The sequence below is a fragment of the Nipponia nippon genome, unplaced genomic scaffold (assembly GCF_047370975.1).
Source record: "Nipponia nippon isolate SJK-2023a ecotype South Korea unplaced genomic scaffold, ASM4737097v1 scaffold_1, whole genome shotgun sequence".
NCBI lineage: Eukaryota > Metazoa > Chordata > Aves > Pelecaniformes > Threskiornithidae > Nipponia > Nipponia nippon.
This window is the reverse complement of record NW_028262290.1, coordinates 22,584,235-22,610,827: the sequence shown is the minus strand read 5'-3', so window position 1 is coordinate 22,610,827 and position 26,593 is coordinate 22,584,235. Positions and strand designations below refer to the sequence as shown.

Below are 26,593 nucleotides of genomic sequence, written 5' to 3'. Positions count from 1 at the left end.
ATAGGTTAACGGTTGGACTTGATGATCTTAAAGGTCTTTCCCAACCTAAACGATTGTATGATTCTATGATTGCCAGCCTGTATGTGTATACACCCAGGGAGGAGGGAAAGCCTGCCCGCCCGAGGCGTGTGCCTGCTCCCGGCCGTCCCCGCCCTCCCGCCTGCCGGTGCCCGCGGTCCGCAGGGCAGAGCCGGCGCCGCAGCGGAGGCAGCGATGCCCCTCGCCGCGGGGGCTCCGCCGCCCGCCCCCGGGAGCCGGGGGTGGGGAGAGAGCGGGGACGGGCTGGGAGAGAGGAGAAAAGCGGGAGGGGAGGGAAGGGGGCAACGGGAGGAGAAGGGGAGGGGACAGCCGGGAGGGAGGGGGGGCTAGTGGAGATGATAAAGCCGGGGAGGAGGGGGAGAAGGGCGAGCGAAGCCGGGGAGAGCGGGGGAGCGAGGATGGGGCGGCGGGCGTGAGCGGGGGCGGCGGGGGAGCGGTGCCCGGCGGCGGAGCCCTGCCCGGCGGCGCGATGCTGCCCGGCCGGCGGCAGCGGCAGTGAGCGGGTCGCCGCCATGGGCTGCGGGGGCAGCAGGGCCGACGCTATCGAGCCCCGCTACTACGAGAGCTGGACGCGGGAGACCGAGTCCACCTGGCTGACCAACACCGACTCCGAGAGCCCGCCGCAGGAGGGCGGCAGCGCCGAGGCCGGCGGCCGGGAGCTGGGCGCCCCGCGCCCCGGTGAGTGGGGCCCCGCCGCGGGCGGGCCGGCGGGGGGGGACAGGCTGTAACGTGCGTACACACCCCCCCCCAACACACACACCCCCCGTGGGTAGGTAGGGGTGTGTGTCCACCTGCGCGTGCATACATTGTGTATGTGTGTATAGGTGTGTGTATCCACCTGTACGTACGTATATAGTGTGCGTATAGTGTGTGTAGCCACCTATCTATCCGCTCTACCTGCTTTTCGAAGACTGTCTTTTTCTACCCCCACCAAGAAATGTAGATGCCAAAGTCTGTGCTTAGAAATACCGCGGGTTCGCCACGGCAGCACGGTGCGCTCAGGGCATCTGCCGTTCCCTGCTGCCCCTCTGCTCCTGGCCAAGGCACCCAGACCAGCCATCCGCGCCCCGGGCTTTCCCTTAAACGAGCTGGTTCAGCATCCAGAGACCTTCTCACGGTGGTGCTTGGTTATGAGAGAGTGTATAAATGCTGTCAACTATGTAATAACATCACCAGAAGGGCAGAGAGCTTGGTCTTACAGGCTTTTGTTGTGGAATATTCCTTTTCAGCAAAACAATTCAGATGGTGGGCTACACAGGAGCTGACCTACAAGTTTCAATTTCCCAGTTCTTGTCAGTGTAGTGCATGCTTAGTTGTGCACCTGAGGCATTACAGTAGGGGCAGAGATGGGAGAGGGAATGAGGAGCTCTGATGTGAGGTTTAAAATGTTTTCAGAATTATTACGTATTGCAGCGGTAGCTAGAAATCTCTCTAGGTCCAGAAATTCATCATGCGAGATGTTGTACAAACACAACATGAAAATGGTTGCTGCTCCAGATAGATTATAATTTGCGTGTAAGGAAGCAGTAAATGCCTCTAGGCAGCTTCAGAGGAAAAGAAGTAGCTTTGCAGACTTTTACAGTGAGCTACAAAGCACCAGGAAGAAATCATGAAAGCGCAGGAGTGAAAATTCACAAAGGTAGGCGTCCCAGGCCAGCTGGAATAGGGAGATAATGACTCTGCGCTGACCGAAATACGACAGGGAGGGTTTACATTGTACTCCTGAAGGCTGAAGACAGACTTTGTGGTGACCACGTGTGAAATTACGAGAATTTGAAGGTGAGTTGGTATATGAAATGCTGTATTAAAAAAGATTATATAAGGAATTTAAAGAGGTTCAAGATGATACTGACCGGTAAGCTTGAATGACAGGTGACAGTCTTGTCTCCAGCAATGAAGACACAGCATGTGTTCCCTCAGTACCCATCCTTAGCATTATCTTAGCCATGTTTAATTTGAGTTGGTGCCTAAACATCATATACAGAAGCCAGGTAGTCTGAGGGTTGATATTGAATAGGAGGTGGTAAAGAGGTAGATCAGTAAGTTTTCTTCATAGAAACATGCGGTAATTGAATTTGTGTTTACAGATGAGAGTACCAGAGATAAGGAGACGAGGACAACACTCAAATCCAGTAGAGACTGCTTGGGGTAAAAGAAACTCTTTACACGAAAACCTTGCAGAAGAGATTAGAGAGAAAGGGAACGAGGAGAGAGCAGACTAACAGGAGCAAAGGAAGGACGAGTAGGACTTCAGGAAGGGCGAGATTCACCCTTCAACACCGCTGTGGTGGCAGCAGCTTAAGGAACCTGAGGAACGCACACTGGTCCCAATTAGTGCCTTGAAAGTCATAAAGTACTTCCCTGAGAGCTGTTGTAGGGTAGGAAAGGAAAGGAATGGAATAAGGCGAGGTACTCCAGGGACTAGAAACAGGACATTCAGTGAATTTACAGATGAAAGGGAGAGGAAGCAGCAGTTGGAGGGGCAAATGAGGTCAAGTATGGGATTAAGACCTGAAGAGGAAAACACGCCTTTATTGTGAGAACTGAAAACTGCCAAAGAGTGAGAGACAAAAGGGAAGAGTAAGGGAGGGGGTAAGAGCAGGATGGGGGAGATGAGGAGATGGATCATGACATTGGTGTAAGCAGGGGTAGGAAACTTCTGTAACTGGGACATAGAAAGGGGGGAGGCAGCCAAAAGCGGCTAGGGAGAAGAGGATGAAGTTGTTCCTTGTCATTTTTCACTTGAAATAAATTGGTGAAATTCTGTGAAGAGAGAGAAGTGGAAGCAGGATGAAGGAAAGATTTCAGGAAAAAGCCAAAAGCAGTAAAAGGTGCCTGTGGTTATCAACATGTTTCAATTAAGTGGAAAAAACACCACCAGACATTGGACATCAAAATGGAAAGAGGGGTAAATCACTCAGGGAAGAAAGGACATATGGTATGCAGGATCAGCAAGTGTATCAATGAGGAAAGTGTTAGTAACTACCATATATTAATGTTAGCAATCTCATCCCCCCCAGAATTTCGGTATATCCTTCTCTTTTTGTCAGTCAGCATATTTAGCTTTTTGTGTCTGCTCTCATATATATATATGTCTCTACAAATACACGTATTTGTGTAGCCAAATGTTTGTATCTTTGCTAAAGCATTTTGAAAGCTAAAATATTATTAAATTAAAAAGGAAGTAATAAGGTTTTTAATTTTCCCTTCACTTTTCCTTTTTTCCTATTTCAACTGAGCCTTTGGTAGAATATTTATTCACTTCCCTACTTGATTTTTTACATCCCGTTTTAATAAAGCGTATTGCAATCTCCCTTTTTTTTACAGGAAGGCATATAGGACAATATCAGTTGTTTTAATATAGCTAAAATAAGACAGACAACTTTTCCTAGGTTCACAACAAGTCACTAACAGCCACGAATATAGGTGGTAGCAACTGGTTGCAGTACACTGCTGAAGCTTTGACAATGATGAACAGGGTAAATTGACAGGGCTGACGAGGGGTAGAAAAGTAACAAATAACTTCATGAAGCACTGCAGGTGGTGAAGTTGAAAGACATCTTCTAGAAGATAAGCGTACACAGTGTTCATAGGGTGAGTGGCTTCCAGGAGGGAGGAAAAAAGGAGAGACTCGCAGTGAGCCCATACAATAGCGCAGTTTCTCTTAAGAGCATCCATTGCTGCGTAAGCGGAGAACTTTTCACAGGATTCAGCTACTGCGTAGGCTATAGCTGGGGAAAATAACAGACTGCATTTCTGCTTAGTAACCATTCCTTGATCCTTGCAACCCTTTGCACAATTCACTTTCTCTTTTTGAGGGTCTGATTCAGCTAAGGGGAAGTGTTAGCACAAGTAAGGACTTTCTGGGGAGGTAAGAATCTGCAGGAGCAGGTGAGTCCCCAGGGCAGTCACCATGGGTTACAAGCAAATCACAGGGAAAAGGTTGAATTAACAAAACTGCACCAAAACTGTCAAGTGTTTTGGAACACATTTGCACAGCCTGCTGCATTACATTGGGATAACTTGCATATAAATATATATATTTGTGTGTGTGTGTAGGCTAGTAACAAAATGCACACTTTCCTACTGGAAACCAGTACTGTAAACCCATTCAATATCAACTATAACAAAAATTTTTTGTTTGTTTGTTTTAAAGCAGGCTTTAAGTCATCTTATTTCTCTTTCCATTTTTCAGTGGCTAGGTTAGCTGCTGTCTTCAATTATTTTTTCTTTATTATACTTGAAAGTGCCTCAGAGCGGAGAAAGCAGCACGTTGCCTCGTGGTTAGAGAGACCTTACAATCATGATTTAGCTCATGGGCTGCGAACTCCTTAGGACAGGATCTGTCCTTACTGTTTTCCAACAGCAACCAGCACAGTAAGACCCCAGTCTTGGCTGGAGATTGTTACTGAAATGCAAATAAAAATAATTAATTTTTAAATGATGTAGTAATCAATCGAGTGAAAAATAATTCTCCTGCATCAGAACTGAAAAGCTGCGTATTGATGCCTCAGGACTCATTTGTTCAGTGCCTCAATTAATAAAACATCTGTTTATTTTTTATCATTACCTGACTCTTGGTATCGGCTAAGGCTTTAAACACAATTGTTTTTTACTCTTTGTACTTTGCACTATTTCTACGGTAAAGTCTTTCCTCCTGAAGCGTATTAAAGAAAAACATTATCCAGTTTTCCCACAGACTCACCAGATGCACTTGGGAGGAAAACTTGCTCCTGGCATTAGCAAACGTACTTGCAGTCAGTGGTCTGCCAGAAATGAAATCTGCAATTTAGGATTGGTTCATTCCCTAGTGAAGACATTTGCAAAACAGCTATGAAATGGGAGTAGAATCGAGTCCTTTGTAAAATAAATAAATAAAATCAGAAGAATTCAGGAGAAATTTCACCAATATCTAGCAATCAGGCTGGCTAACAGTTTATCTTGTGTAGTTGCTTTTAATATAGTTGTGCATTTATGAATAATTCTTGGCTTAAATGACCCGCATATGCTGCTACTCTGCTATTTTGTGATCGCTGGTAACTCTGGCGAGTTTTATAGACCAGGTTCATCTTTGCAGTTAGCCTCTGGTTGAGACTCAGCATGCAGAATCAGGGGTTTTAGAGGTAACCTTTCATAGAGAAGTTTTTGAAAATTGCTTTTCCATCCTTTCCGGTAGAGGCGGCTGGAAGCAGCTGCAGCCAAAGAGCAGGGCTGTGGGAACACCAGTTGCCATAACAACAGGGACTGGTGCTGGCTTGGACCACAGCTGCAGTCATCTGCTCCTTCATTTACCAGGTATACGTAAAGTTAAAAGCTTAACAGAAATGCATAAGCAAGCATCAGGTTGTAAATGAAGAACTTATTTTGTGCAGCAGATGGTTTCTTGTAAATCAGACTGCAGAGAAGTATTTAATAAAAAATCTATTTTAGTTTAAGAGCCAGAGAGGAATCACTTTTGCTAGGGCGTAATATCGGTATATCAGTATCTCCTTGTGCTCTTATGCCCATTTACTACTGTTCTTTTATTAATGGGTTGGTTCAAAATCTGGTATGTTTAAGAAACAATTACAGCAGTGATTCTGACGTGATCTTTTCCGGAGATAACCTTATTAGAGTTTTACAGTAAAAGTGAATAAATACAGCCTTTTCCTGGACTGTAGATATATTACAGGAATTCCCTATTCCACCTTAGTCCACACCTTGGATATAATGATATGGTATTTGCTAAGGGATCCCATTTTAATATTTTTTCTGGATTTTAATTATATGATCTCTGCCATTTCAGTTGTCACTAGCTTCTGTATGGAGGGTGGTACTGAGGAAACCTTTCTAAATCACACAAAAAGGGGAAGAAAATTTAAAATAGCATGTGGGGTGTTTCATAGAGTAGGGAGAGAAAGTTTTTGGATCTAATTTTTACCATCTAGCTTTCAGAAAGCAGCCTTCTCATGTGCCTGCTCAACTTTGTACACCGGATTTTTGTGTGTTAACATTTCTATGGATGGGTAACAGACTTCTTGCATGCGTTAAGTGCCTCTGTAGAGTGGGTTTGCATAGGTGCTTCCACTTGCACAAGAAGAAGATTGGGTTCAAAGCCCTCTGAAAATCACTTTCTTACAAGCATGATTTGGTAGGGCTGTTCTTCAAAGGGTTTCTTTCTGCACGGCACCTAGTTTTGTGTCATCCCTCTGCAACTCTGGAAGACCACATAAATAGCAAACCTTGCTGTCAGTACTGCAAGTACAAACTCGGTACCAAATGTGGAGGTCAGCCAAAGCAATGGAAAAGCCCAGAGACCCTGCAGCTTCGGAAGAGTTAACCATTCCCATACGCTTTAGGGACTTCTAGTCAGACTTTTCCTAGCGCGTCTGCAGGATAGAAGGGAAGTAACATGGATGCACCACCCAGCTCTGTGCCTCCCTCATAAATGGAAAAATAACAATTTTTGCCAGTAAAAAATGACATTTTTGCATCAGTCTATGTATCAGGGAGTGATAAAGAACCTTAGACAGCAACAGCTACTCCAGATTGCTGTTCTGGAGCAAACCCCAAACCATATTGGTGTTTGCGTAGCATAGAACCCAGTCAAAGATTCCAGTATTGGCCTAAACCAGTATTTACTCCACCACAAGGCAGCATTTAAATTATTGGAAAAATCAGACTCAGATGATAAATACAGCTTTTTGTAATAATCATATTTTTCAGCCCATCCATTGCTGTTAATTCTTCCAATCCATACATTTTCATCTTTGCTGTCATCTGATAGTTTAATACTGTCTTAATTTCACATAGGTGCAGATGTCTGTTAAGAACAAAAGCTGAAATACAGATTGGAAGCAACAAAATATTTCAGCATATTGTCAGAGTACTTTGGCATTTTCATTTTATGCCCCTGAGTCATTCCACCCCTCCCCATCCCACCCTCCAAAACTAAGCATCTCCTTACTTTTAAGCATGGAAAAAGTCCCATTGATCTTGAGACCACCTGTGCTTAAGCTTTTTGCTAAATTATGAGAGTAGGATTGTTACAGGCGCAAATGTTGTTTGAGATAATGGGTAGGGAATGTAAGTAATTTGGATGGGACTGTTGCTGCCGTTTTGCACTATGGGCATTCTGTGTAATTATATGCTTTGTGGGTGTTGTATTTATTTGCTTCTGTTGATTCAGTTAAAAAATGTCAGTGATGATACTTATTTGGCCCATCAGAACATACTAAGCAACCTCCCTCCACCACCTCTAAAAGTATTTTTAAATTCATGCTTTATTAATAAATATAAACTGCCATATAAAAAGGAAGAGTCCATAGCAAGCAAAATTGTTTTTTAAAGTATCAGAAATAATTGATAGATGAGAAAATTTCTTCTATTATGAACCTTCCGCTTGCTATTTTGTGAAATGTATTAGACTCAATTGCTGGAAGAACTTCAGTCTGGTTTAATGGTAGGTGGTTAGTGACATTCAGGTACTGCACGGAGCCTCCTGAAAGGTCCTGGTGTCTCAGGCGAGAGCAGCCACCCCGTGCGGCAGGAGGGGACGGCAGGGCCTGAGCAGGGATCTCCAGCTGCCTGCGCCTTCCTTGGCAGCCTCTTTGTTGCGCTTTCTGCCTCTAGGATTCTCTCAAAGCACTGCAAGAGCCGTAAAAAAATAATTAAAAAAGAAAATTTAAGTATACTATGATAACCTTTCCACAAGGTCTCTTAGTCTCTGATTAATTCCCATTTAGCTAATGGCCAACATTCTTGCTAAATCCCTCCTGCAGCCTAAAGCAGACCTACCAGGACTGATCGCCCACAGTGTGCCCCAGTATAATCATTTACCCGCGGGTAAAATAAATTCACTAAAAACGCAATGTGCATGAACACTTGAATGACATGAAAGGCTCTCCTAGCTGTCACAGTACCAGAAAGGAGAAAGGTTGTTGGGCATCCATAGAGGTGATTTGCAGGAGAGGTGATTTGGAAACTTCTCTCGGGATAATTTTCCAGCAGAAAAAAAAATCCTTCTTGCAGCATTGAAATCTTTCAGGAGAAAAATTTTCTTCGTTCCTAAGAGCCAAGGGGTGTCATTAACTAGATGAAGAGATCCTTCTTCTTGTGGAAAAAGCTCTCTCTTTTTTTTTTTTCTTTTTTTTTCTTCCCCTTTATATCCCGATTCAGGACATTTAAAAATTCTTTTTTCTTTTCCTCAGGAGTGAATTTACACTGTCCGGCCAGTTCTAAGCCTGTATTTTCCAGTTGAGGAATGTATAGTTCAAAACAAACACTTAAAAATGGAATTAGCTTTAAGTGATGACTCCTGCCCATCTCAAAATAGAGGTGTAATGTACTCCATACAAGAAACACAGTTCAGAGTGCAGTTTTGCCTCATTACATGTTGATTAAAATTTCCAAAATTTCCACATTGAGCATATATTGCAGTAATACAGCATTTAAGTGACAGAAATCTGTCTTTTCTGTACCTGTAGTCAGGTATAGAAATATATTTCTTAATAGAAACAGAACTGATATTGCTCATCCCACTTTTTTCTCAGGTATTCCTGTAGTTCAAAACTGAAATAAATTGATTGCAGTTAAAAAAACCTGAGATTCAAAGTTGGATTTTATCTTAAATCAAAATACTGTAATACTTAAGACTCAGAAACTGAATGATCAAAGCCATGAGTTTATTGTAAGGCTTTTTGTTTGACTCGCATAAAGCAGCACTCTTTTCTAGATTATGCGGATAATATTTTGAAAGCCGTGCGATCGCATGCATTTCTCGGCAGTGGCCTTGCATGAAAAAAGTGGCTTGGTCCTTTAGTGTACGCAAAGAAATAATGCGTTCCTATCCTAATTTTATTATCTGATGAGTACATGCATAATTAATTCCCTGGACTGGCACACTGCCTTTTCTCTTCTGTTTACAAAAAATACAGGTTAAAAGTAAACAGGTAGATGGGGGAGCGACATTTTACCGGTTAGCATGGGCAGCTGTAGGCTGCGAGGCAGGATTTTCCATTTTAAGGTTTTCCTGAATCCACTGAGCCCCTCCAGATTGTTTCTGCATTGCTGCTTGCTTGACTGAGCCTTAAATTTTAAGCATCTGATGAAAAAGAAGTAACGTTGAGCCTCTCATTCCTCCTGGAAGATCATGGATTCAGGCTGGCCTGTTCAGGTGGACGCTAGCTACTGAAGAGCAAAATAATCAGCCAATCCCTCTACTGATTGACTGAAATATTTTGATTTTTTTTTTTTTTTACCAGTTTCCTAGCAATGCATATGGTTGTGTTTTCTGTCTCTGTACGTTTCATCTGGATATTGTCTTCACATTGCAATTGTCACTCTTGTAAACTGCTAGTATTTCCCAGGTGGGCCATCAGAATTGTTTTAAGCACTTGCAGTGCTAGAAGTATGAATTTCTGCCACTTGCGTAAAGCTGGTGCCAATTGCTTTCTGAGTGTTTAGCACTGACTGCGGAAAAGATGAAAAAAATGTCATGATTTATCTAGTACATTATTAACAGCAGATGTCATTAGATTTTAACACAGCTACTGCCCTCATTTTAGGATGAACACTGAATGTGAGTGATAACTTTTTCACATGCATACAGATATCTTGAGCCAAAGCATTTTATGATCACAGTCATACTGTGAGCCAATTAAGTCATCAGTATCCTTTCATATATTCACAGACTGTAAATGTCACCTGGCCATACAGCCCACTGGTCTTTCCTAAATTAATTCCCATATGGAGCATATATTTGGGATGTTCAGACTTAATTTACAGCTTTCCAGTGCCTGACATTAGTCCAGTAGCTAATCACTCATTGTTAAAACACATGCCTAATGTTTTACCTCGAACCCTTAGCATCAGTTTCCAGCTGCTGAACCTTGGTGAGCAAAACCGAAGAGTCATTTCAGCTCAAGTTTCATGTACATATAGATGCATTTCATAAGGATTTCTGTTTAGTCTGCCAAATATTTTTGCTACTCCTCAGTATGATTAATTGAAATGATGCTATCTACTCATCTTAAAATTCCATGCGTGATTAGCTAGGTAATGAGAATGGTAATAATACTTTCTATTTCTGTGTTGGAAATTAGTCTAAAACATAATGAGTGATGTTTCATTACCACACCCCTAAGGAGAAGGAAAGACCATGCGAACATCTGCAAATCTAAGCCACTGTTCAGAACCTGTCTTAAAGCAGGGTGGGTACAGTTGTGGTCAGGGTGGTTGAGAGGGGGCCAGCACTCTGCTGCCTGTTTTCCATATTGCACAGCGCTTTCCTGTAATGGGAACGTCTTTCTTTGTATTTTAAGGAAAGGGTCAGACAGGAACTGAGCCAAAAGCAAGCACCTTTGACTTGACTTAGTTTGGACACCCGTGATGTGAGGTGTATGGATGTGCATGGAGGGTATAATTTTTAAGGTGAATTTTTCATGGGCAGTAGTGAAACATAGCCTCTGTCTTTGCATGTGGAGAAGCACATCCCTGCACTGCCTGTCGTTCTAAAATGCAGTATTATGAAAAGCACTTCAGAGGCTTGCTATTTGTGTGTTAGTTTTTCACTTTAGAGGAATGACTGATCTGTTTCTGGCACATCATGTGGCACTGGTAAATTGCTTAATCCATTCCATCTTGTGATTTTCCCAGGCATAAAATGTACTCAGCCTTCAATGTCTTCCAAAATGTAGCCAATTCTTACTCCACAATATAGTGAAAATTTAGTTCTTCTTTCCTGTTGCAGTTATTAAAATTTGTATCTTCATCCATCAAACTCCGCTGTCTTTCTGCCATTAAGTCCTTCCCTAGCACCCTGGTTACAATTCTTTCAAGTTTACCTTTCCTACCTTTTTTCATAGTCAGATCAATTCCCCCTTATTCTGCTTCTGGAGTCTATTTTCCATGCAGTATCCTTTGTCTTGTGCTTTGACATGATCACACATCGTTAAAGAGTGTTGATTGTGCTTTTTCTATTTGGAATACATACTAATTTTATATTCACCTTTCATTTCATAGATGTGTTTGCAACACTGCTAAGTTTGTTTACAAGATAGTTGTAGCATGATTCTGTATCATAATTTGAAATCAAAATATACCAATATGCAAAGATTCAGCATCTGCCTGTACCTGGAATGCTGCCCTTTTTATATTCTCCTTGTCTGCTAGAATCCATGAATACTCTATAGTAGAAATCTTCATATTATAGTAATAAATCTGATCGCGCTTTCAGAGCTATTTATCGTATGTTTATTTATGCATGTGTATGTTAAATTCCAGTTTTAAAATCTTTTAGAAATTCCTTTTATCTAACAAAGAGGAGCCTCTTGCTTCATTTCAAAATGGCAATGGTAAAAGAAGTTTTGAAATACAGAGATCTATAGGACTCTTGTTTGTTTTATGCTCAGAAATGAAGTGGCAGGACATAGGAAAATAAGCAAACCTGCCACCCAAAACTGTCGCAAAATGTAGTGCTTGGTCTCCCAGTTTTGCCAGGACTCCAATGTGCATAAAGTCATTTAAAAGCATTAAATATATTCATCGTGAGCCAGTTCTTTTTGTACTGAATTTGACATTTAATACCATAATCTTACAAAAGAACATCATTCCATAAGGCTCCTGAACGTGAGAAAACCATGGCCAGATCAGGACCTAAGAGTCTGATTTGCCCTCTGCTGTTAGCTATTACCTGAGCCCCGTAGTCTTGCACAAATACAGAATTTCCTCTTTTTTATCACCTGCTTCCCTTAGTGATGAAAGTAAAGCAGATACCTTCTCAACAGAGAATGAAGAGGCTGTTCTTGCTCTCGGGCGAGCTGAGTTCAAATAAGCATCCCATGGAAGCAGGGAGGAAGGCAGGCAGCTCCCCCGCGCCTGTCGTCGCGAGCTGCAGCCGAGGCACGGCTCAGCCCTGCCTGGTTCAAGTCAGCTTTGGAGGGACCGGCCGTGCGTGGAGGGCTTCGTGTAAGGAGAACAGATCTCCTTCCCTGCCTTTTCCTCAGCCCGTGGGGGAAGCATTTCTGTGGCATCTCTAAAGAGAGACTCCACAGAATTTCGATGGCTGATGCAGAATGCGTAGAAGATGCAAATACATTTGTTTTGTTTTGCTTCACTGTCTAAAATTCCTATTGAATTAGAGTTCAGATAAATAATTCTGGATTCTCTGCATGTCTGGGCAGTAAATTTATTGCATTATTGTATTTGCTGATTCAATGAATACAAAAAACATTATTTCTGATGACATTTTCCTGCTGCAGCAGGTCCTCCCTCTGCAGATCTTCTCGATCCTTCGTCCTGCCTTACAGACCCACTCTCTGCTATGTCTGAACGTTTCTAAATTCTTTCTTGTTAGGGAAAAAAGCTATTGCAGGTTTCCTGAGCATCTGGCCTCATCCCTGAGGCTACTGCTGTGGAGGAAATGACCTAACCTTGACTTCTGTCACAACCACCACTCCATTCATTTTTGATAGGGGCCATTCTATGTTCTGTTTATTCAGTAGAAGTACATACCAGCGCTTAGGCCAGAAGATGTGTAGTTTTCCCAAACATGAATAGTTTCAAATCAGAAAAACAGGTATAGAAAACAGGTATTTCAGTGCTCTCTGTACTTATTATCACTCTGTAGCATTAAAAGCAAGAAACTCAGTGATGGTAATAAATACATATTGCCTCTGGAAGCAACTGCATGTTGTGATAACATTGTCCATTCGTCTTTACTGTGAGCTTTCTCAGAGTCCATTTTTACATTGCAGTATCTTATTATGCAGGCATTTTATGAAACAGCATCTTATGCATTACTCATGAGATAACAGCCTCGATAAATAAAAAAGGGTGTTGCTGAACCAGAAAATTGAACCTTACTGGTTTGTTCATAGTCACTCCCAAAGATATAAATTTAGCATACTGATCAACAGCTAACCACTTTAAACAAATACGTGCTTGTTATTCAATAGCGGAGCATGTGGTAGCACAGGGTCCACAGCACTAGGTCAGGTCTACAGCATATTTGGGTCAGAATTCATGTCCAGTTTTGGCCACTGCCTGCTGCTCTAAAATCAGGTAGGAGAATATTGTGGCAAGCACATGTGGAATAATTTTCTCCACAAAGGTGTGATCCTTTTGGCTAAAATTAACTTTGCCTCCATACTACAAGGCTTCATACTCCTTCCAGATTTCTTGCCAGCATTAGCTATTGCAGCACTGCTGATTTTTGTTAGTCACAGAAATGTTCAGTTCATCTTGGCTCTTACTAAGAGATCGCTCTTTTGACGAGGTCTATGCAAAGAGATCCAGGCAGACCTACCTTCATGCCACCTGTGCTCTGAGAAGTTTCCTGTAGTCCTGATAATTAAGGGCTACCCCTAAATGTTGCTATTTGGTTCCTTCTCCCATTCTTGATCATGAGAAAATATATATTAGCTTTCTAATACGTAGATGAGGTCTAGCAAAAAGCCTTGAGGAAGTCATACCTTTATCTTCTGTCATGCACAAAATTGACCCCCTCCAGTTCTCTTTTTTCCCTCTCTCTCTGTGCCAGCTGTTGATCCATGACACTATTTTGCTTTTTACTCCAGTTTTACTTTCACAATCCGGATTAATTATGTCATTTTCCCCCTCTTCACATCATCTTTATTTCCATACTAAAATCTGATTAGAAAGAGTTAAATCTTAAGAGTGAAAATTTCCTCTCATGTGTATGAGATACTCTCGTAAAGGATCGTTTGAATTCTTAGGTGTAACCAGGCTGTATGAAGAACTACAGCAGCATCTATGCATTGTTTATCCTTGGTTTTGTTATCACTAGTGTTGTCATTATAATAGAAGAAATCAGAAATACAGGTTTAATGGCTAAAATTTCCATTCCATGTTTTACATTTTCTTTGACTTCTCTGTGATGAACATCCTATTTACTAAAACGATTCTTTTAAAATCTTTCTCAGACTGCTCCATTTAAATGGTTTTAAAGAGTTATAAAGTATGATTTAAGCATGCTTTATTTTGAAGGGACATAAGCTTGCAAATCTGTGAGCGACTGTTTGGAGTACAATTTTAAGTATATATCTCCTAAAAAACAAAATGTCTGAGGTATTAAGAACTTATGTACTTTAGTATTATTAATAAATTGCTTTCAAGTATCTCGTGCTTACAGAAAAGAAATGTTGCAGGGATGGCCTTAGTATCATGTAATTAATTTTCTGGTGATATGTAAATGAATCCTGTCTGTACATTATATCTTATTTTCACTTTTCACAGTTGTGGGAGGCTGCCGTCTGGGAATTTCTGAAAACTCATTCAAAATTTAAAAATTATTAGGATTGTAGACAAAAGAACCCATGCTAGCATATATTAAGAGGTCTCGTAGAACCTGGTGGGAGATGGGACTTGGTGACTCTTGCTCTTAGAGAAGTGAGGTGCAGTCTGCCAGGAAGGTAAGTGAGGCAGAGAGGGAGATGTTGAGAGAAAGAAGTTGGGACATAAGTATGTTATAGCCAGCAGAGAAAAAAGAGCATCATGGATGGATTTCTCTGAATGCATTGGTGAATGTGCATCGAATTTTCAAGTGCCATTTAGGAGCTGAAAGATGCCTTTGAACAGTACTCTTTGCTGCCTACAATTCTATTATGAAGAAAACATTTCTTCTTTACAAAATGGTCATGTCCTACCTGTGATTAATACAGGACTTAATAGTCTGAAACACAAAGAATCGTGATGATAATAACTATGGTTAATTAAGAAAGACAATTTTAGAGAATTAAGGTAACAGAAGCATTGAAGTGTTCAGAGCCTTCTGAAAACTAATTTTGATGTTTGCTTGGACACACTGTTTACAGCAGGGAGAGCAGGAGGTTATCCCAGAAAGACTGGAAAAACTTGGTGTCCTACTGGCAGTCTGAATATTCAACGTTAGGATAAACTATTAATTATGAGTAGCAGCAGTTCTTGGAGAGCTAATTTTATTTATACTGTTTATATGAACTACTTAAGAATACCAGTGGCTTTATTTTAGTGTTAGTAGTGACAATTGTCATGTTCTATTCTCTTTGTCCTCTTCTGGGAATTTATATTACCTTTAATATGCATGTTGTTCTTCACATAAGGTACATATTTCAGACAGATTTGTTCTGTCTTGCTGGTCTTCATACTTGTATTGAGATACCTCTCATTTTAGGTAGCATTCTGTTCATTCTATATTGCTATAATTGTAAAACTGTTCTCAGATGGCACTCTTTTAGATTGTGGAACAGCTAAAACATACCCAGATATCCTAGGGACTGATTTTTAGTTTTGATTTGTAAGATTCAATAGCTACAGTTCATTTTTGTCCATGTCCAAATTTTCCAAAACTTCTGTATTTTGGGAATTTTGAACAAAAGGCTGTAATTTAATGCCAGCATTTTAGTGGAAAAAAGCTTGGGCAAATTTGGTTTTTCAAAATCTATTCAAATTTTGAATGTGAAAATACACAAAACAAAAGATTATTTGAACTGCCATCATTTGGTGTAAATCATCAGATTTCTTAGCGAAAGAGATTTTAGAAATAAAGTTTCTTCGTATAGGTTATTTGTAATCAGTCGGTCACATCACATCTTACTCTGGGCCGGCAACTTCTTTAGAAGTCTTTGGGACGCTGTTTTTTCTGTAACACAACGGGAATCCTTTGTGAATCCAAGCTGAATTGGTGAAACGATTGTATGTCCTCTGACGCAGAGGTAGTTGGAAGCAATGTGAATATACCTCCAGAGGATTTAGCTAGCTCAGCAAGGCAACTCAATGAGAAGAACGAGTGTAGCTGGACGAGTGGGGTTTGGTTTGGTTTTATTGGATAGCGCACCAACCTCAGCTGCTTTCTGCTGCTTGTTTCGATTCCTGTGCTACCTCCCAAGTTGTGCCAGTCCGACTGCTTGTGTCATTGGGTGATGAATAAAGTCTAGGGATTGATTTCAGTTTAAAATAACCTTTTTTTTTTCCCTGGTGCTGCTGAAAAAAGTGTTTGTCAAACTGCAGCCTAAAGGATTTCTATTGGACTGGTAAGAAATGCAGGAGTTAGGTCGCCTGTGCAGCCTAGCAAGCCAGTGAAAAGGAAGACGACAGTAAGCGTTGCCATGGGAGAGCAAATTCTTTTAAGCACGTTTCTTGCTGGAACTATAGACTTGGATTTGTGCGCAATGGGGCTGCTGCTTGGGTATTCTCCCCGCATCCATTGAGAGAGAATTCATGTATGTTCTTTATAAATAAACCCGATTACATGCAGTGAAATACCTGCCTCTTGTCATCCATTCCTCCCCATAATGGGAGCAGCCTGGCAGTCCCCCAAACCCTGACTACCATTCCTGAGGGAAAGGTCACTGTCACATCGGTGGGGGTTTGGTGATCACCCAGAAACTCAGGTTTTGGGAGTGGAGCCATAAGGATATTCTAGGCTTGCCAGTTCATTTAAAAATAAAATATATGGATTTGACAGAGCATTGTGATGGGATCTGCCGTTTTCCCTGGCCTCAGGAGGCCCACAGCCTTTTGGCAGGGTTTGTCCTGGCAGAGAACATAAGAATGAAAACAACATTACTGAACCCGTTTGTTTAAATTCCTACTGAAGCTCTACAGTGAAAGACCGAGGAGGTTATTTACCAAACCCATGCTGTGAGGATGATATAAATGTCTCAAAAGTTAGCTTGGTTTAAACGACACTGAGGCAAGACCCCGAGCATTACCACCCTGCTAGCTTGCAAATTCTAGATTTTGCAGAAGAAGAAAATTAACTTTTCCATTTTTGTGTACTGTGGCAAACCCCAAATAGCAATGCAAAAATATTTGCTATTTAAAAAGCAAATACATGTTCCTAATCTTTTCTTTAACATCATCTCTCTTTTGCAATCAGCATTTTGTCTTATCTATCTAGTCTATAAAATAGGTGTCACTTTATGAATTGCCAACAAATCTTGTGCTCTTACTTCCACTGCTCAGGCATTCTCACTGCAATTTGTGTGCAGTCCTCATACATAAAGAGCAAGTCATTGAAGCCTTTGAACTGTTGTCCACTCTCTAAATCACCTGTTTGCCAATGAAAAAGAAATCTAAAAGTTTCTTAACTTCAGAATAGCAAACATATTTCAGAATAAAATAAAAAAGCTTTTTGCACTGCTAGGATACCCTAGTACTGGTTACCACTAGGTCAACAGTAAACACTAGGTGTTTAAAAATGTAGTGGGAGTGATAGTGGAAGGCTCAGATGCTGATACCTGGTTCATTTCTGGCAAGTATTGCAAAAAATGTCTCACCTCTGCCATGCAGGATGCAACAAGGATGCTTGGGCTGCAAACTAACAGAAGACAAAAAATCAACCAAATATACCATTTTCAGGGCTCAGATTTTCCATCATGTTCCAGAAATGGATTGATGTAAGAAAAATTGTTCTGTGAGAGACCAAAAGATGCAACACAATCTGATACATGAACAGTTGTGCTTGAACAAAGTGGCTTTTCAGCTGACAGCTACTCTCCAGACAACTTACTTAGAGGCCAGATGGCCAAAGGGACACATGCTGGAAAGTAATTTAGTACGATGACTCTGCAGAAGGAAAAACTCATAATTCGTATGTGTTTGAAACATCCAAGATTCAATTAATGGAATTAGTATGTAATGCCTAGAGCATTTTGCCTGTTCAGAGCTGTGGACAAGCTTGTTCTCACAGCTCCACTGCAAGGTGAAGCAGTAGACTGTGGTGTGACTCCTGACTCACACACGGCTAATTGCCTCTCCATCTGCCTTCCTGACAATTGATTTCGTCTATGATATCAGTCTGGGCCACTTACTGTTCTGCACCAAGTGATTTTTCTGCCTCTCATCTTGCACTGTGGAGTGGTAGGAAGAGATAAGACCTAAAACACAAGTAGGTATGGACTTTTAGGAGATGCAGGAGAAGTGAGGTTTACTCTTGTCTTATGGGAAGTTGCCCATAGATTTAGATGGGAGAACGACATTAAGTTTTATATCTAGCAGAAAAGGCAGCTTCCAAAGACTGAAGTATTTTTTAGGTTTCTTTAATAAACTATAATGTAATAGTTTCAAGTTCCGACTCAAGTTTTTTTTCTATCAAAAAGTAGATAATTTAGCTCTATTCGTAGTGACCACCACTACAAGTTAAGCTGTCTTAGGAAAACTCTATCACCATCTTCTGACTGCTCAGGGAACTGCAGTGACTAATTTGTATTTAGACTTCTTAAGTCTTACACAGCTTTAGATATTTTCAATATCAAGACTTCGAATATGTGGTTGAGGCTTTATTGATTTCAGTCATTGCCTTTTCAAGCTGCTACTGATGTTGCTTTCTACTGATAAAGCAGCTTTTCTTACAGATTTCGGGGAAAGAATTCAGGACTTTGCTTCCTTTTTAATACCCTTAATACTGTGCTTGAATTCCCACCTGATTCGTGGCAGAGGTTTTGATGACACAATGCACACTTCAAGTAGCAATGAACTGTCTTTGGTTTTCCTCATATTTATTTTTCCCTTAGTATCTGTGAGTCCTTGCTTCTTCCTCCAGTTTTGATATCAGTTAGTAAATCTGGGGTTTTTTTCTATTGGAACATAAAGATTGTTATAAATGAGTTTTGCCAAAAATAAAATTGAGAGCTATAGTCATGCATCCCACTTGCTCTTTGTATTTGGATTTGAGACCCAGTGTGGCAACCAGATGTTTAGTGCTCTGCACTCACCATAAATGACAACTGATTTTTGTTAATGCAATAAGATGAGAAAATTCTTTTAGGCTGGCCAATATCATATTGTACAATGCATGCCTTATCCACACAGCTAGAGAAGAAAGCAAATTAATAATTTATTCAATTACTGGTAGTCAAAACAGTATAAAATATATTTTTCCTGAATTTCTTTCCTCAACTTCTGATTAAAAAAATGTTCAAAGCCATAAATACAGCAATCTCTCCATCCATATCAGCCTCATCTGTCACGCTCACATCTAACCCCTTCATTTACCAGAACTGAGACAGATTTAAGGGGAGCCCCTCTGGGTCTTTAGTTAAACCCTTGGTCATGCAAGCAGCTGTGTGTGTGGAGAAGCCAATGGAGATCTGCACGTGACCAAAAGGCTACTGATGTGCTGCACTCATTAACTGGTTTTTCACGTTTTCTGAGCCAGTGTTTCAAAGAGCAGTGGACTATAGGAGAAAGGCCAAATAATGGAAAGTGTGAGGATAAAGGTGACAAAAGGAGGTAGACTGCTTTCACTGTAGTACCATACAGCACCTTCCATGACTTGTGCTATCACAAAAAAGTGGAGGAATAGAGGGAAGCCAGAGCTGCAGTTATAAACTGCTCGTCAGTATTAATCGCCCAATTTCATGCGTCCCTACTAGGTGTTCTGGAGGATGGAAAATCAGCTCAGACAGGTGTAACTACAGCATCAGCCATAGCTGGAACGCTGAACACCGAGAAGAGGAACAACAGTGGTCCTCAGTGTGCAAACCCCATGGTCCATGGTGCGGGAGCGACAACACAGAGACAGAACGGCTTCAGAGCAGCAGAGGTAAGAGTATAATTACATTCCCTGATGTTCAGCACTAGCTTTAACCAGGTCAAACTTATTTTTGTGACAGTCAAACTGTACTTAATGCTTTCAGATAAGAGAAAATGGCTGCATCACAGCCACAGCATGATTGAGCCTAGCACCTCTGACAATGCCTCATGCCTGAATGGCCACCAAATTGATGTTTTATTCAGCAGACTAACACACACACTTGTTACAGCAAAAAAACCCTACGCTTAGTTTTTTTCAGCTCAGTCCATGCATATGGCATGTATTGTGCGAACTGTTTAATTATCTGAAAGGGAATGTGTTTTTCCTTAATTGCTGCTTTTCTTAAATTATGTGCACTGCACAAACTCTGGTTCATTCAAGGCTGGATGTGAAGCCTGAAAAAGTCAATGGGACTCTTTTCAATAACTTCAGTAGGCTTTGGATCAGATCCCTCCCCCTTCTCCCCCTCACCTACTGTATACTCTACAGAAGGATCATCCAGTGTAACAATAATGTATGAACATCCAAAAAATTGAAAAATTACTTCTGTATTTAGACGTACCAGGAAGTATGGGCAAAGTCCCACCACATATTAATAACATGAGTGTTGACTGTAATGGGACTACTCAGTGAATTGTGGGTTCCTGACCTGGGGCCCTATGTCTTTGAATGTATCCTCCCTCCTTTTTCTAGCTAAGCTACATTCAGTAATATATCTCTGTACTGTTGCAACCCAGTGCAAAGGAAATTTCTGATGATAAGTAGGGCATTTATTATTCTACACATCTAATGCAGGTGTCTAAGAAAGGAAGGTAATTTGTCTAAACTTATAGTCAAAAAAAGAAATGTGTTTTCCTACAGTGAAAGTGTAGTATCTGAGTTAAGCTCCAGCTCTGGTTTGCTATTCTGAAGCTCTGTTTCTCCACTGACTGTTGGGAAGTGGGAGGCGTAAGATGAGTAGATTTCCAGTTTGGACACCTAAAGTATAGATGCCTAGAATAGAGAATGTGACTACCCCCCAACTCAAAATGTGCCCATTTTATTCATCTGAATATTCACATTGACTACAGTTTTTCTTTTACCTCTACATGCTGTAGAATACAATGCGATGCAACACCCGGTGCTCTCAGGAGACTTGGGTTCTGCCATCGGCCTGTGGGATGCAGGGGGGTAACCTGCTTTACTTCTCTGTTTCTCTTTTTCTCAGGCGTCAAGCTCTAAAGCATCCTACTGCCTTACCCCTACCATCGGTTACGTGACAGGGTACAGTTAGTGGTGTCAAAAGGGAAAGGGTGTGACACGGGCTTCATCTGGGAAATTTTAATATCCTCTCATGAGGGTCATGTCAAAACAACTTGGAAGTAAAATATGCTGCTGCTGAAAGGAGTCCTAATACCAGTGAAGGCAATATAATGGTCAAGCACCCCAAAAGCAAAGGTGGTATCCAGATAATGTCACTGACTGACAATAACCTGGTTTGATTCTCATGATATGTGTAGTCTTTGGAGAGTCCTTGTGTGACCAGGAGCACTGGGGGAGTAGATAGCAAAGGAGCAGGTGTATTCAGGCTGCAGAAATGTGCAGTAATACATACCAGCAAAGCAACACCAGTTTTTGCTCTCAGATAAATATGTACCTTCCACTCACGTCAGTGGAAGTTTACCAGACATTATTGCACCTGGCATTATTACCATGTAAATGATGCCTAATTTACCTGGCATTCTTTACACTTACAAAGTGTCTCATGAAACACTGGAAATGCAATAATCAAACCCACCTAACTCAGTTCTGTGTCTCTATCAGCCCGGTTCTGAGTGTCCTTTGCTAGACCTGTCCAGTTTACTGCGCAGTATAGTGTGTTGCTTATGGCAACAAGCAGACAGACTAGGCGATGGAGAAGGATAAATTTAAATTAGGGATGCACTTGCATGCCTCAGACAGACTGACTTTTTTGAATATGTGGAAATAATCTGATGAAGCTCTGAAAGGTATGTATTTTACTAGGGTCTTATATGCAGGCAGAACTAAGTGTTATTTTAAACTGTGTTTTCAATTAAGAAACGTAAAACAAAGTAGAGAAAATTCTGTCTCAGGCTAGTCACACTCAACTGCCAGTGACATCACAAGGAACCTCTGATTTCCACTTCTGGACTGAAAGCAGATTTATTTGCTCTGCTTTTAGAATACGCACATGCAGAGATGCTAATGCTAGCCAAGAGGGTTAATCCAAAGCCTGCTGGCATCCACGGCCTTTATAGCAGTTATAAAAGATTGCGTCCATGCTGAATGAGAAAGTTGTTCCACATCACAATACTGTGTGAAGAATGCTGGAGTCTTTCTGTTTATTAAGTAGAACTGTTTTCATTAATTAGGAGGTAATTGTCAATGACTCTTTGTGCTCTCAGTGTGGAACTCACTGGACTGTTTAAAACTTTCACAGAGTAAATGGGATGCACAGAAAATGTCCACAAAAGAAGTCACCATTAATGTTACAAAAAGCATCAGACAAAGTGACAGAAGGAAAGCAAAGAATTGTGTCAATTAATGAAGCAAAGTGCAAGTGAGGATGGACCTAACAATGCTTCGTTGCACTTTAAATGTCATCAGTCGCTGAAGATATGAAGATCTCCAGATGTTCCATGGTGAATACAGCAGGCAGGTGCTGCTGAGTGCCTTCAGAAACATGTCTTGTAGAAACCAGCTGCAGACGCTGTAGGATGTTCAGATGTCATTTGTCGAAAGCAGTGCCACTGCACAGACGTATGCCAAAATTCGTGCCATTTGGTTTTTAGTAAGTCCTCTGTTATCTCCTTGTGCATGTCTTGTTCTGCATTGCTGTTAGGATGAGGCTGGACGATGAGAGGTACAGTTCATCGCAATTTAAAACACAAAATGAATGAATGAATCTGCATTTTCAGTCGTAAGGGGTTTCGAGTGTGTACATTCAAACCCAGGGAGTTCATTTAAAGAGCTTGCTTTCATAAAACTGAAACCCAGAGATCTCAGAAAGAGACACACAGGTGGCTTCCATTAAGTCTGTTTTAAACTATATATATCAGTTATATATAGTTAAGTCATATCGTAACCTTTTTATATATTAACCCTTTAATTAGTTTTAAATTATTTTCTGTATTGACAGAATTTACGTCTTAAAAACAGTAACTTTCATACTGATCAGCCTTACTTGAAGTTCCTAGTCTTAGCTGGCAGGTAGGGTTCTGGCTACTTTGTTATTTCATACATGCCCTTTTAATTATATTGAGGCCCAGACTGATTTGGAAAAAAGTGATCACTAACATTACATTACAATAACCATAATTCTTAAAACAATATTCCAATGACAGCTCCAAAAATTGACTTTATTTGATCAGATGTAGTTGATTTGCTGTGCAGAACTTACTTAATTGCATTGTAAGCATCCTCTATCATAGTACTCCACGTTTATCATATACAACTAAAGGGAATATAAATGTTCAGTTTAGTAAAGACCAGGAATTAATTCAACATATTACTTCTTAATATAGAAGTAATAATATATATCCTCTGTGAGTTTGCACATTTATGAAGATAAAACAAGTAAATTTATTTGCCTCCCCCATCAGACATATGTGACTATCATTAGAGGGCCATTTAAAATAACTATTCAAAACTTGTTAATAACAAACAGATGGCATTGAGAAGAAAATCCATGTATGAACTGCAAGAAGTCCTTTTTACACATAGGCAAAGAATTATAAATAGAATTGTGGGACTGAATCCTAATTTTTTCCATATTAAGATCATTTTAATAACTTGCTGCTAGGTGTGTGAGTACTTAATACCTTCCTTGGGGTACAACAAGTCTATGCAATAGGAATTGTTTATTAACTATTCTGACACAAAGGCAAACTGAAATCCAGAGTCAGTGCAAGATTTTTGCATACAATAGCATATGTATAAGAAATATTTATTTTTAGATGTCCTAGAAAGGGGCAAAGAACTTGTGCTAAGGTTTCTGCAGGTCAGTGTGGTAAGTGATCTTGTGCTGCCCATTTACGTAGAAGAACTAATAAATATTGAAAATAGCATTGTACGGGTAAGACAACGGCAGCCTGTGTATGTCCTTCCAACTTGTGGCTCTTCGCCAACTTGCTGGGAACATCATAGGAGAGGAAGGGACTTGACTCACTCTAACAATAAACAGTGGCTGTAGCAGCTGAGCAATATTAATTTAGGAATGGACAGCCGTTGTTGGTGGCCGTGTACTGACCTAATTGAAAGCATGCGTTCAGGATTCTGCATTATTTGCGTAGAGCAGAAGATGAACTATTTCAGATCTGTGCCAGACTTGTAACCCGCTTCTGTTTCAAAGGATTTACTGGCAGAGAGAGTGCAGTATAAACCCGTATGATACAGGAAAGCTACAGAAAGTGATCAGTGATGCTGGTGTGTGAAAGGGTAGCGGGGAATTTGAAGGGAGGCAAAAGGGAAGGTTCATTGTGTAAGAAGCTGTTCCACAGATAGTTGCCTTGGATGGATACTACGTTAGGGTGAGTAGATACAAGAACAAAGGTGTCCTGGCAGTGAGATTATTTACTAGCTAAGAAATTATTTCGTAGTGATGTCCTGACCAGATGCATCTGATGGCTTGGGTCCCACAACAGAAGCAAGCATGCAGTGCTGCATAGCGCATCAATATGAGAAACAGCCCTAGCTGCATGTCAGCAGTCAGCAGGGAGGCAGTATTTGAGTCTCGTATTCAGTGGGGGATGTGACAGGATGGTTAGCAGGAGATGGCCTTGGTACATAATTATCTGGGCAATACTACAGACCTTGCTTATGTTGACCACATCCCCCATCAGGGTGGCAGCTGTGGAGCGGTGAAGGCTGACTGCCCTGGATGACCCCTCTGTCTGCTCATGATAACTTTCCTGAGCTACTTCAAGATCCCATAAACCTGTTTATATCGTGAAACTTTAGGGCATTCGAAGACTGGATCCAACTTCTGTGGTACAAACCATGTCTAGTTACAAGAAATTTTATAAGCTCTTCTTATGTAACACATTACTGTTCTTATTCATTAGGTGGTGACAGAAAAGAAATTACACCATGTCTTAGGTGGCTTCATAGTTCTTGATGCATAAGCTTCCAATGATCTTCATAAAACTAAGAGCGCGTTGTGGAGATGTGGATCCTGCCTCTGTACATAGATGATAGGATTATATTTATGTTTTCTTTACTTTCCTTCTACTAGAGACAGCCACCAGTAGAAACAACCAATTTGTTTATAAAATAATATACCACTGTATAATCAAGGGTGACAGAATCTAGTGTATACTGCTTAAGACAATTTAAAGTCCTAAAAACAGATTCCTGTGCTGGTTTTAGTGGAAGAAGCAAGCTCAAAGAATCATCTGGACATCTTCACTCCCAAGTGGCCTTCCTAGGGGTGAAGAGTCTTATTTACAGGGTCTGTTTTTCGAGTAGCATCTTTCAAATACAAAAAGGCTCAAATGCAGGAAATATAATAACCATGTTAGAAGACATAGGCTTTTAGACAGGGGACCTGCAGGCATCTCTCTCTTCTTATATGACAGGATTTTTGAAATGTAATTTTCCTCCAAAAGATATTATGCCACTTAATTTGTTCGATGTCCCTTGGCTGCACACGAGGATTTCTACAGCGACACTGAAACAACACGCTTTCTGCTGGAATGATTTGCCAACATCTGGTGAGTTTTTATGATTTACCTGAGTTCAGGTTTTAAACAGAAACAAACTTACTTTGTCATGTTTCCATAATTCCAATACAACATATAGATAGGATTTTCCTCTGATGTGTATATACATGTAAAATACATTTTCTTCCACTATGTGAGAAATGGAATCACTCAAAAGAAAGTGGACATTGAATAAAGAAGAGAGAGAATTTACAGTTACCAACAGACATCATTAAGCAAATGCATCTTCTCAAAGACTCGGTGCAATTTTGTCTTTCAGTATTCCTTCATCTTGTCCCTTATGCTTCCTTAATGTATTTCATCATTTCACCATTACTGTAGGACATTGACTGGAAGACATGCAATTTTACTGTATGACAGAAATGATCTTGTACTGAAAAAACAGGGAAGTATAATTATTGTGTAAGCAGTATGTGAGTACTGGGTTAAACATGCATTCTTGTTAGCTAAATGACTGAGTTGCATACAAAACAGAAAACATATTTTTCATCTTCCTAGTATGTTCATATGCATATATATCCATATGTGCATGTCTCTGCACGTGTACATTGCAGTGTCTTTAGTGTATACTTCTGTTCTGCAGTTCAGGCATGGTTTTTTGCGAACCTTTTACTTGTGTTTTTAATTCTGACGCCCAAGTGTGAAATGTTTCAATGTTTGAACTGAAATTTGTTTTACATGCCTTATGAAAAGAATGAGCTATATAATCTGTGCACAGAAATGGTGTTTGAAACAGCAGGCTTAGTTTTATTTGGAAATAATGAATAATCTATCTGAATTCAAACTAGACTAACGGGAGCATTTTTGTACTCTCATTTTATCTGCAAATTATTGAAGATTGACCTTGAACTTGAAAATGAAAATAAAGAAGATTTTTAAAGTCTCGGTTTATTACTCCATGCATTTTACACTCCTGTGTTTGTGGTTGATTTATCTTTAAGAGCTAAGACCAAAGACTGTGAAGGTATAATGAATGGTTCCCACCTCCTCTCTTCATGGAATCAGACTATTTCTGTATGTGATGCCCTCAGGCTGTGGCTCATGGACTGTGTGGTCACATCAAAGAAGCTAAAATACATATATTCCCCAGAAGAAATTGCTCTATTTGCCAAAGAGGGCTTATGAGGTCAAAATGAGAGGAATTGTACCTCTGTAATTATAAATGGGAGAGTTAGTGGTCGCTGTTATGGCTAAAGTGGAAGACATTGGGAATCTGAGACATTTTCTCTAGTAAGATGTCATATTATTGGGGGGAGAAAGGAGACCAAGAACTGAGAGTTACAGAGCCAACTCAGGGTTGCCTCTATAAATAGTAAAT

At 40.6% G+C, this 26,593-nt stretch overlaps 1 protein-coding gene across 2 annotated transcripts; it reads left to right on the top strand.

Moving 5' to 3' along the window:
- Window positions 1-452: 452 nt before the first annotated feature.
- BAALC (BAALC binder of MAP3K1 and KLF4) lies at window positions 453-26,160 on the top strand. 2 transcript variants are annotated; one of them, XR_015702483.1, is made up of 4 exons: window positions 453-717; window positions 19,395-19,564; window positions 21,996-22,346; window positions 25,162-26,160. XR_015702483.1 is itself a non-coding variant. In XM_087748241.1 (3 exons), the coding sequence occupies exons 1-3, from the start codon at window positions 552-554 to the stop codon at window positions 22,098-22,100; spliced, it is 441 nt and encodes a 146-aa protein (XP_087604367.1). In that variant the 5' UTR covers window positions 453-551; the 3' UTR covers window positions 22,101-26,160. The 2 variants fall into 2 exon arrangements, 1 of the variants encoding a protein (XP_087604367.1); XM_087748241.1 differs by having other exon boundaries at window positions 21,996-26,160.
- The last annotated feature ends 433 nt before the right edge of the window (window positions 26,161-26,593 follow it).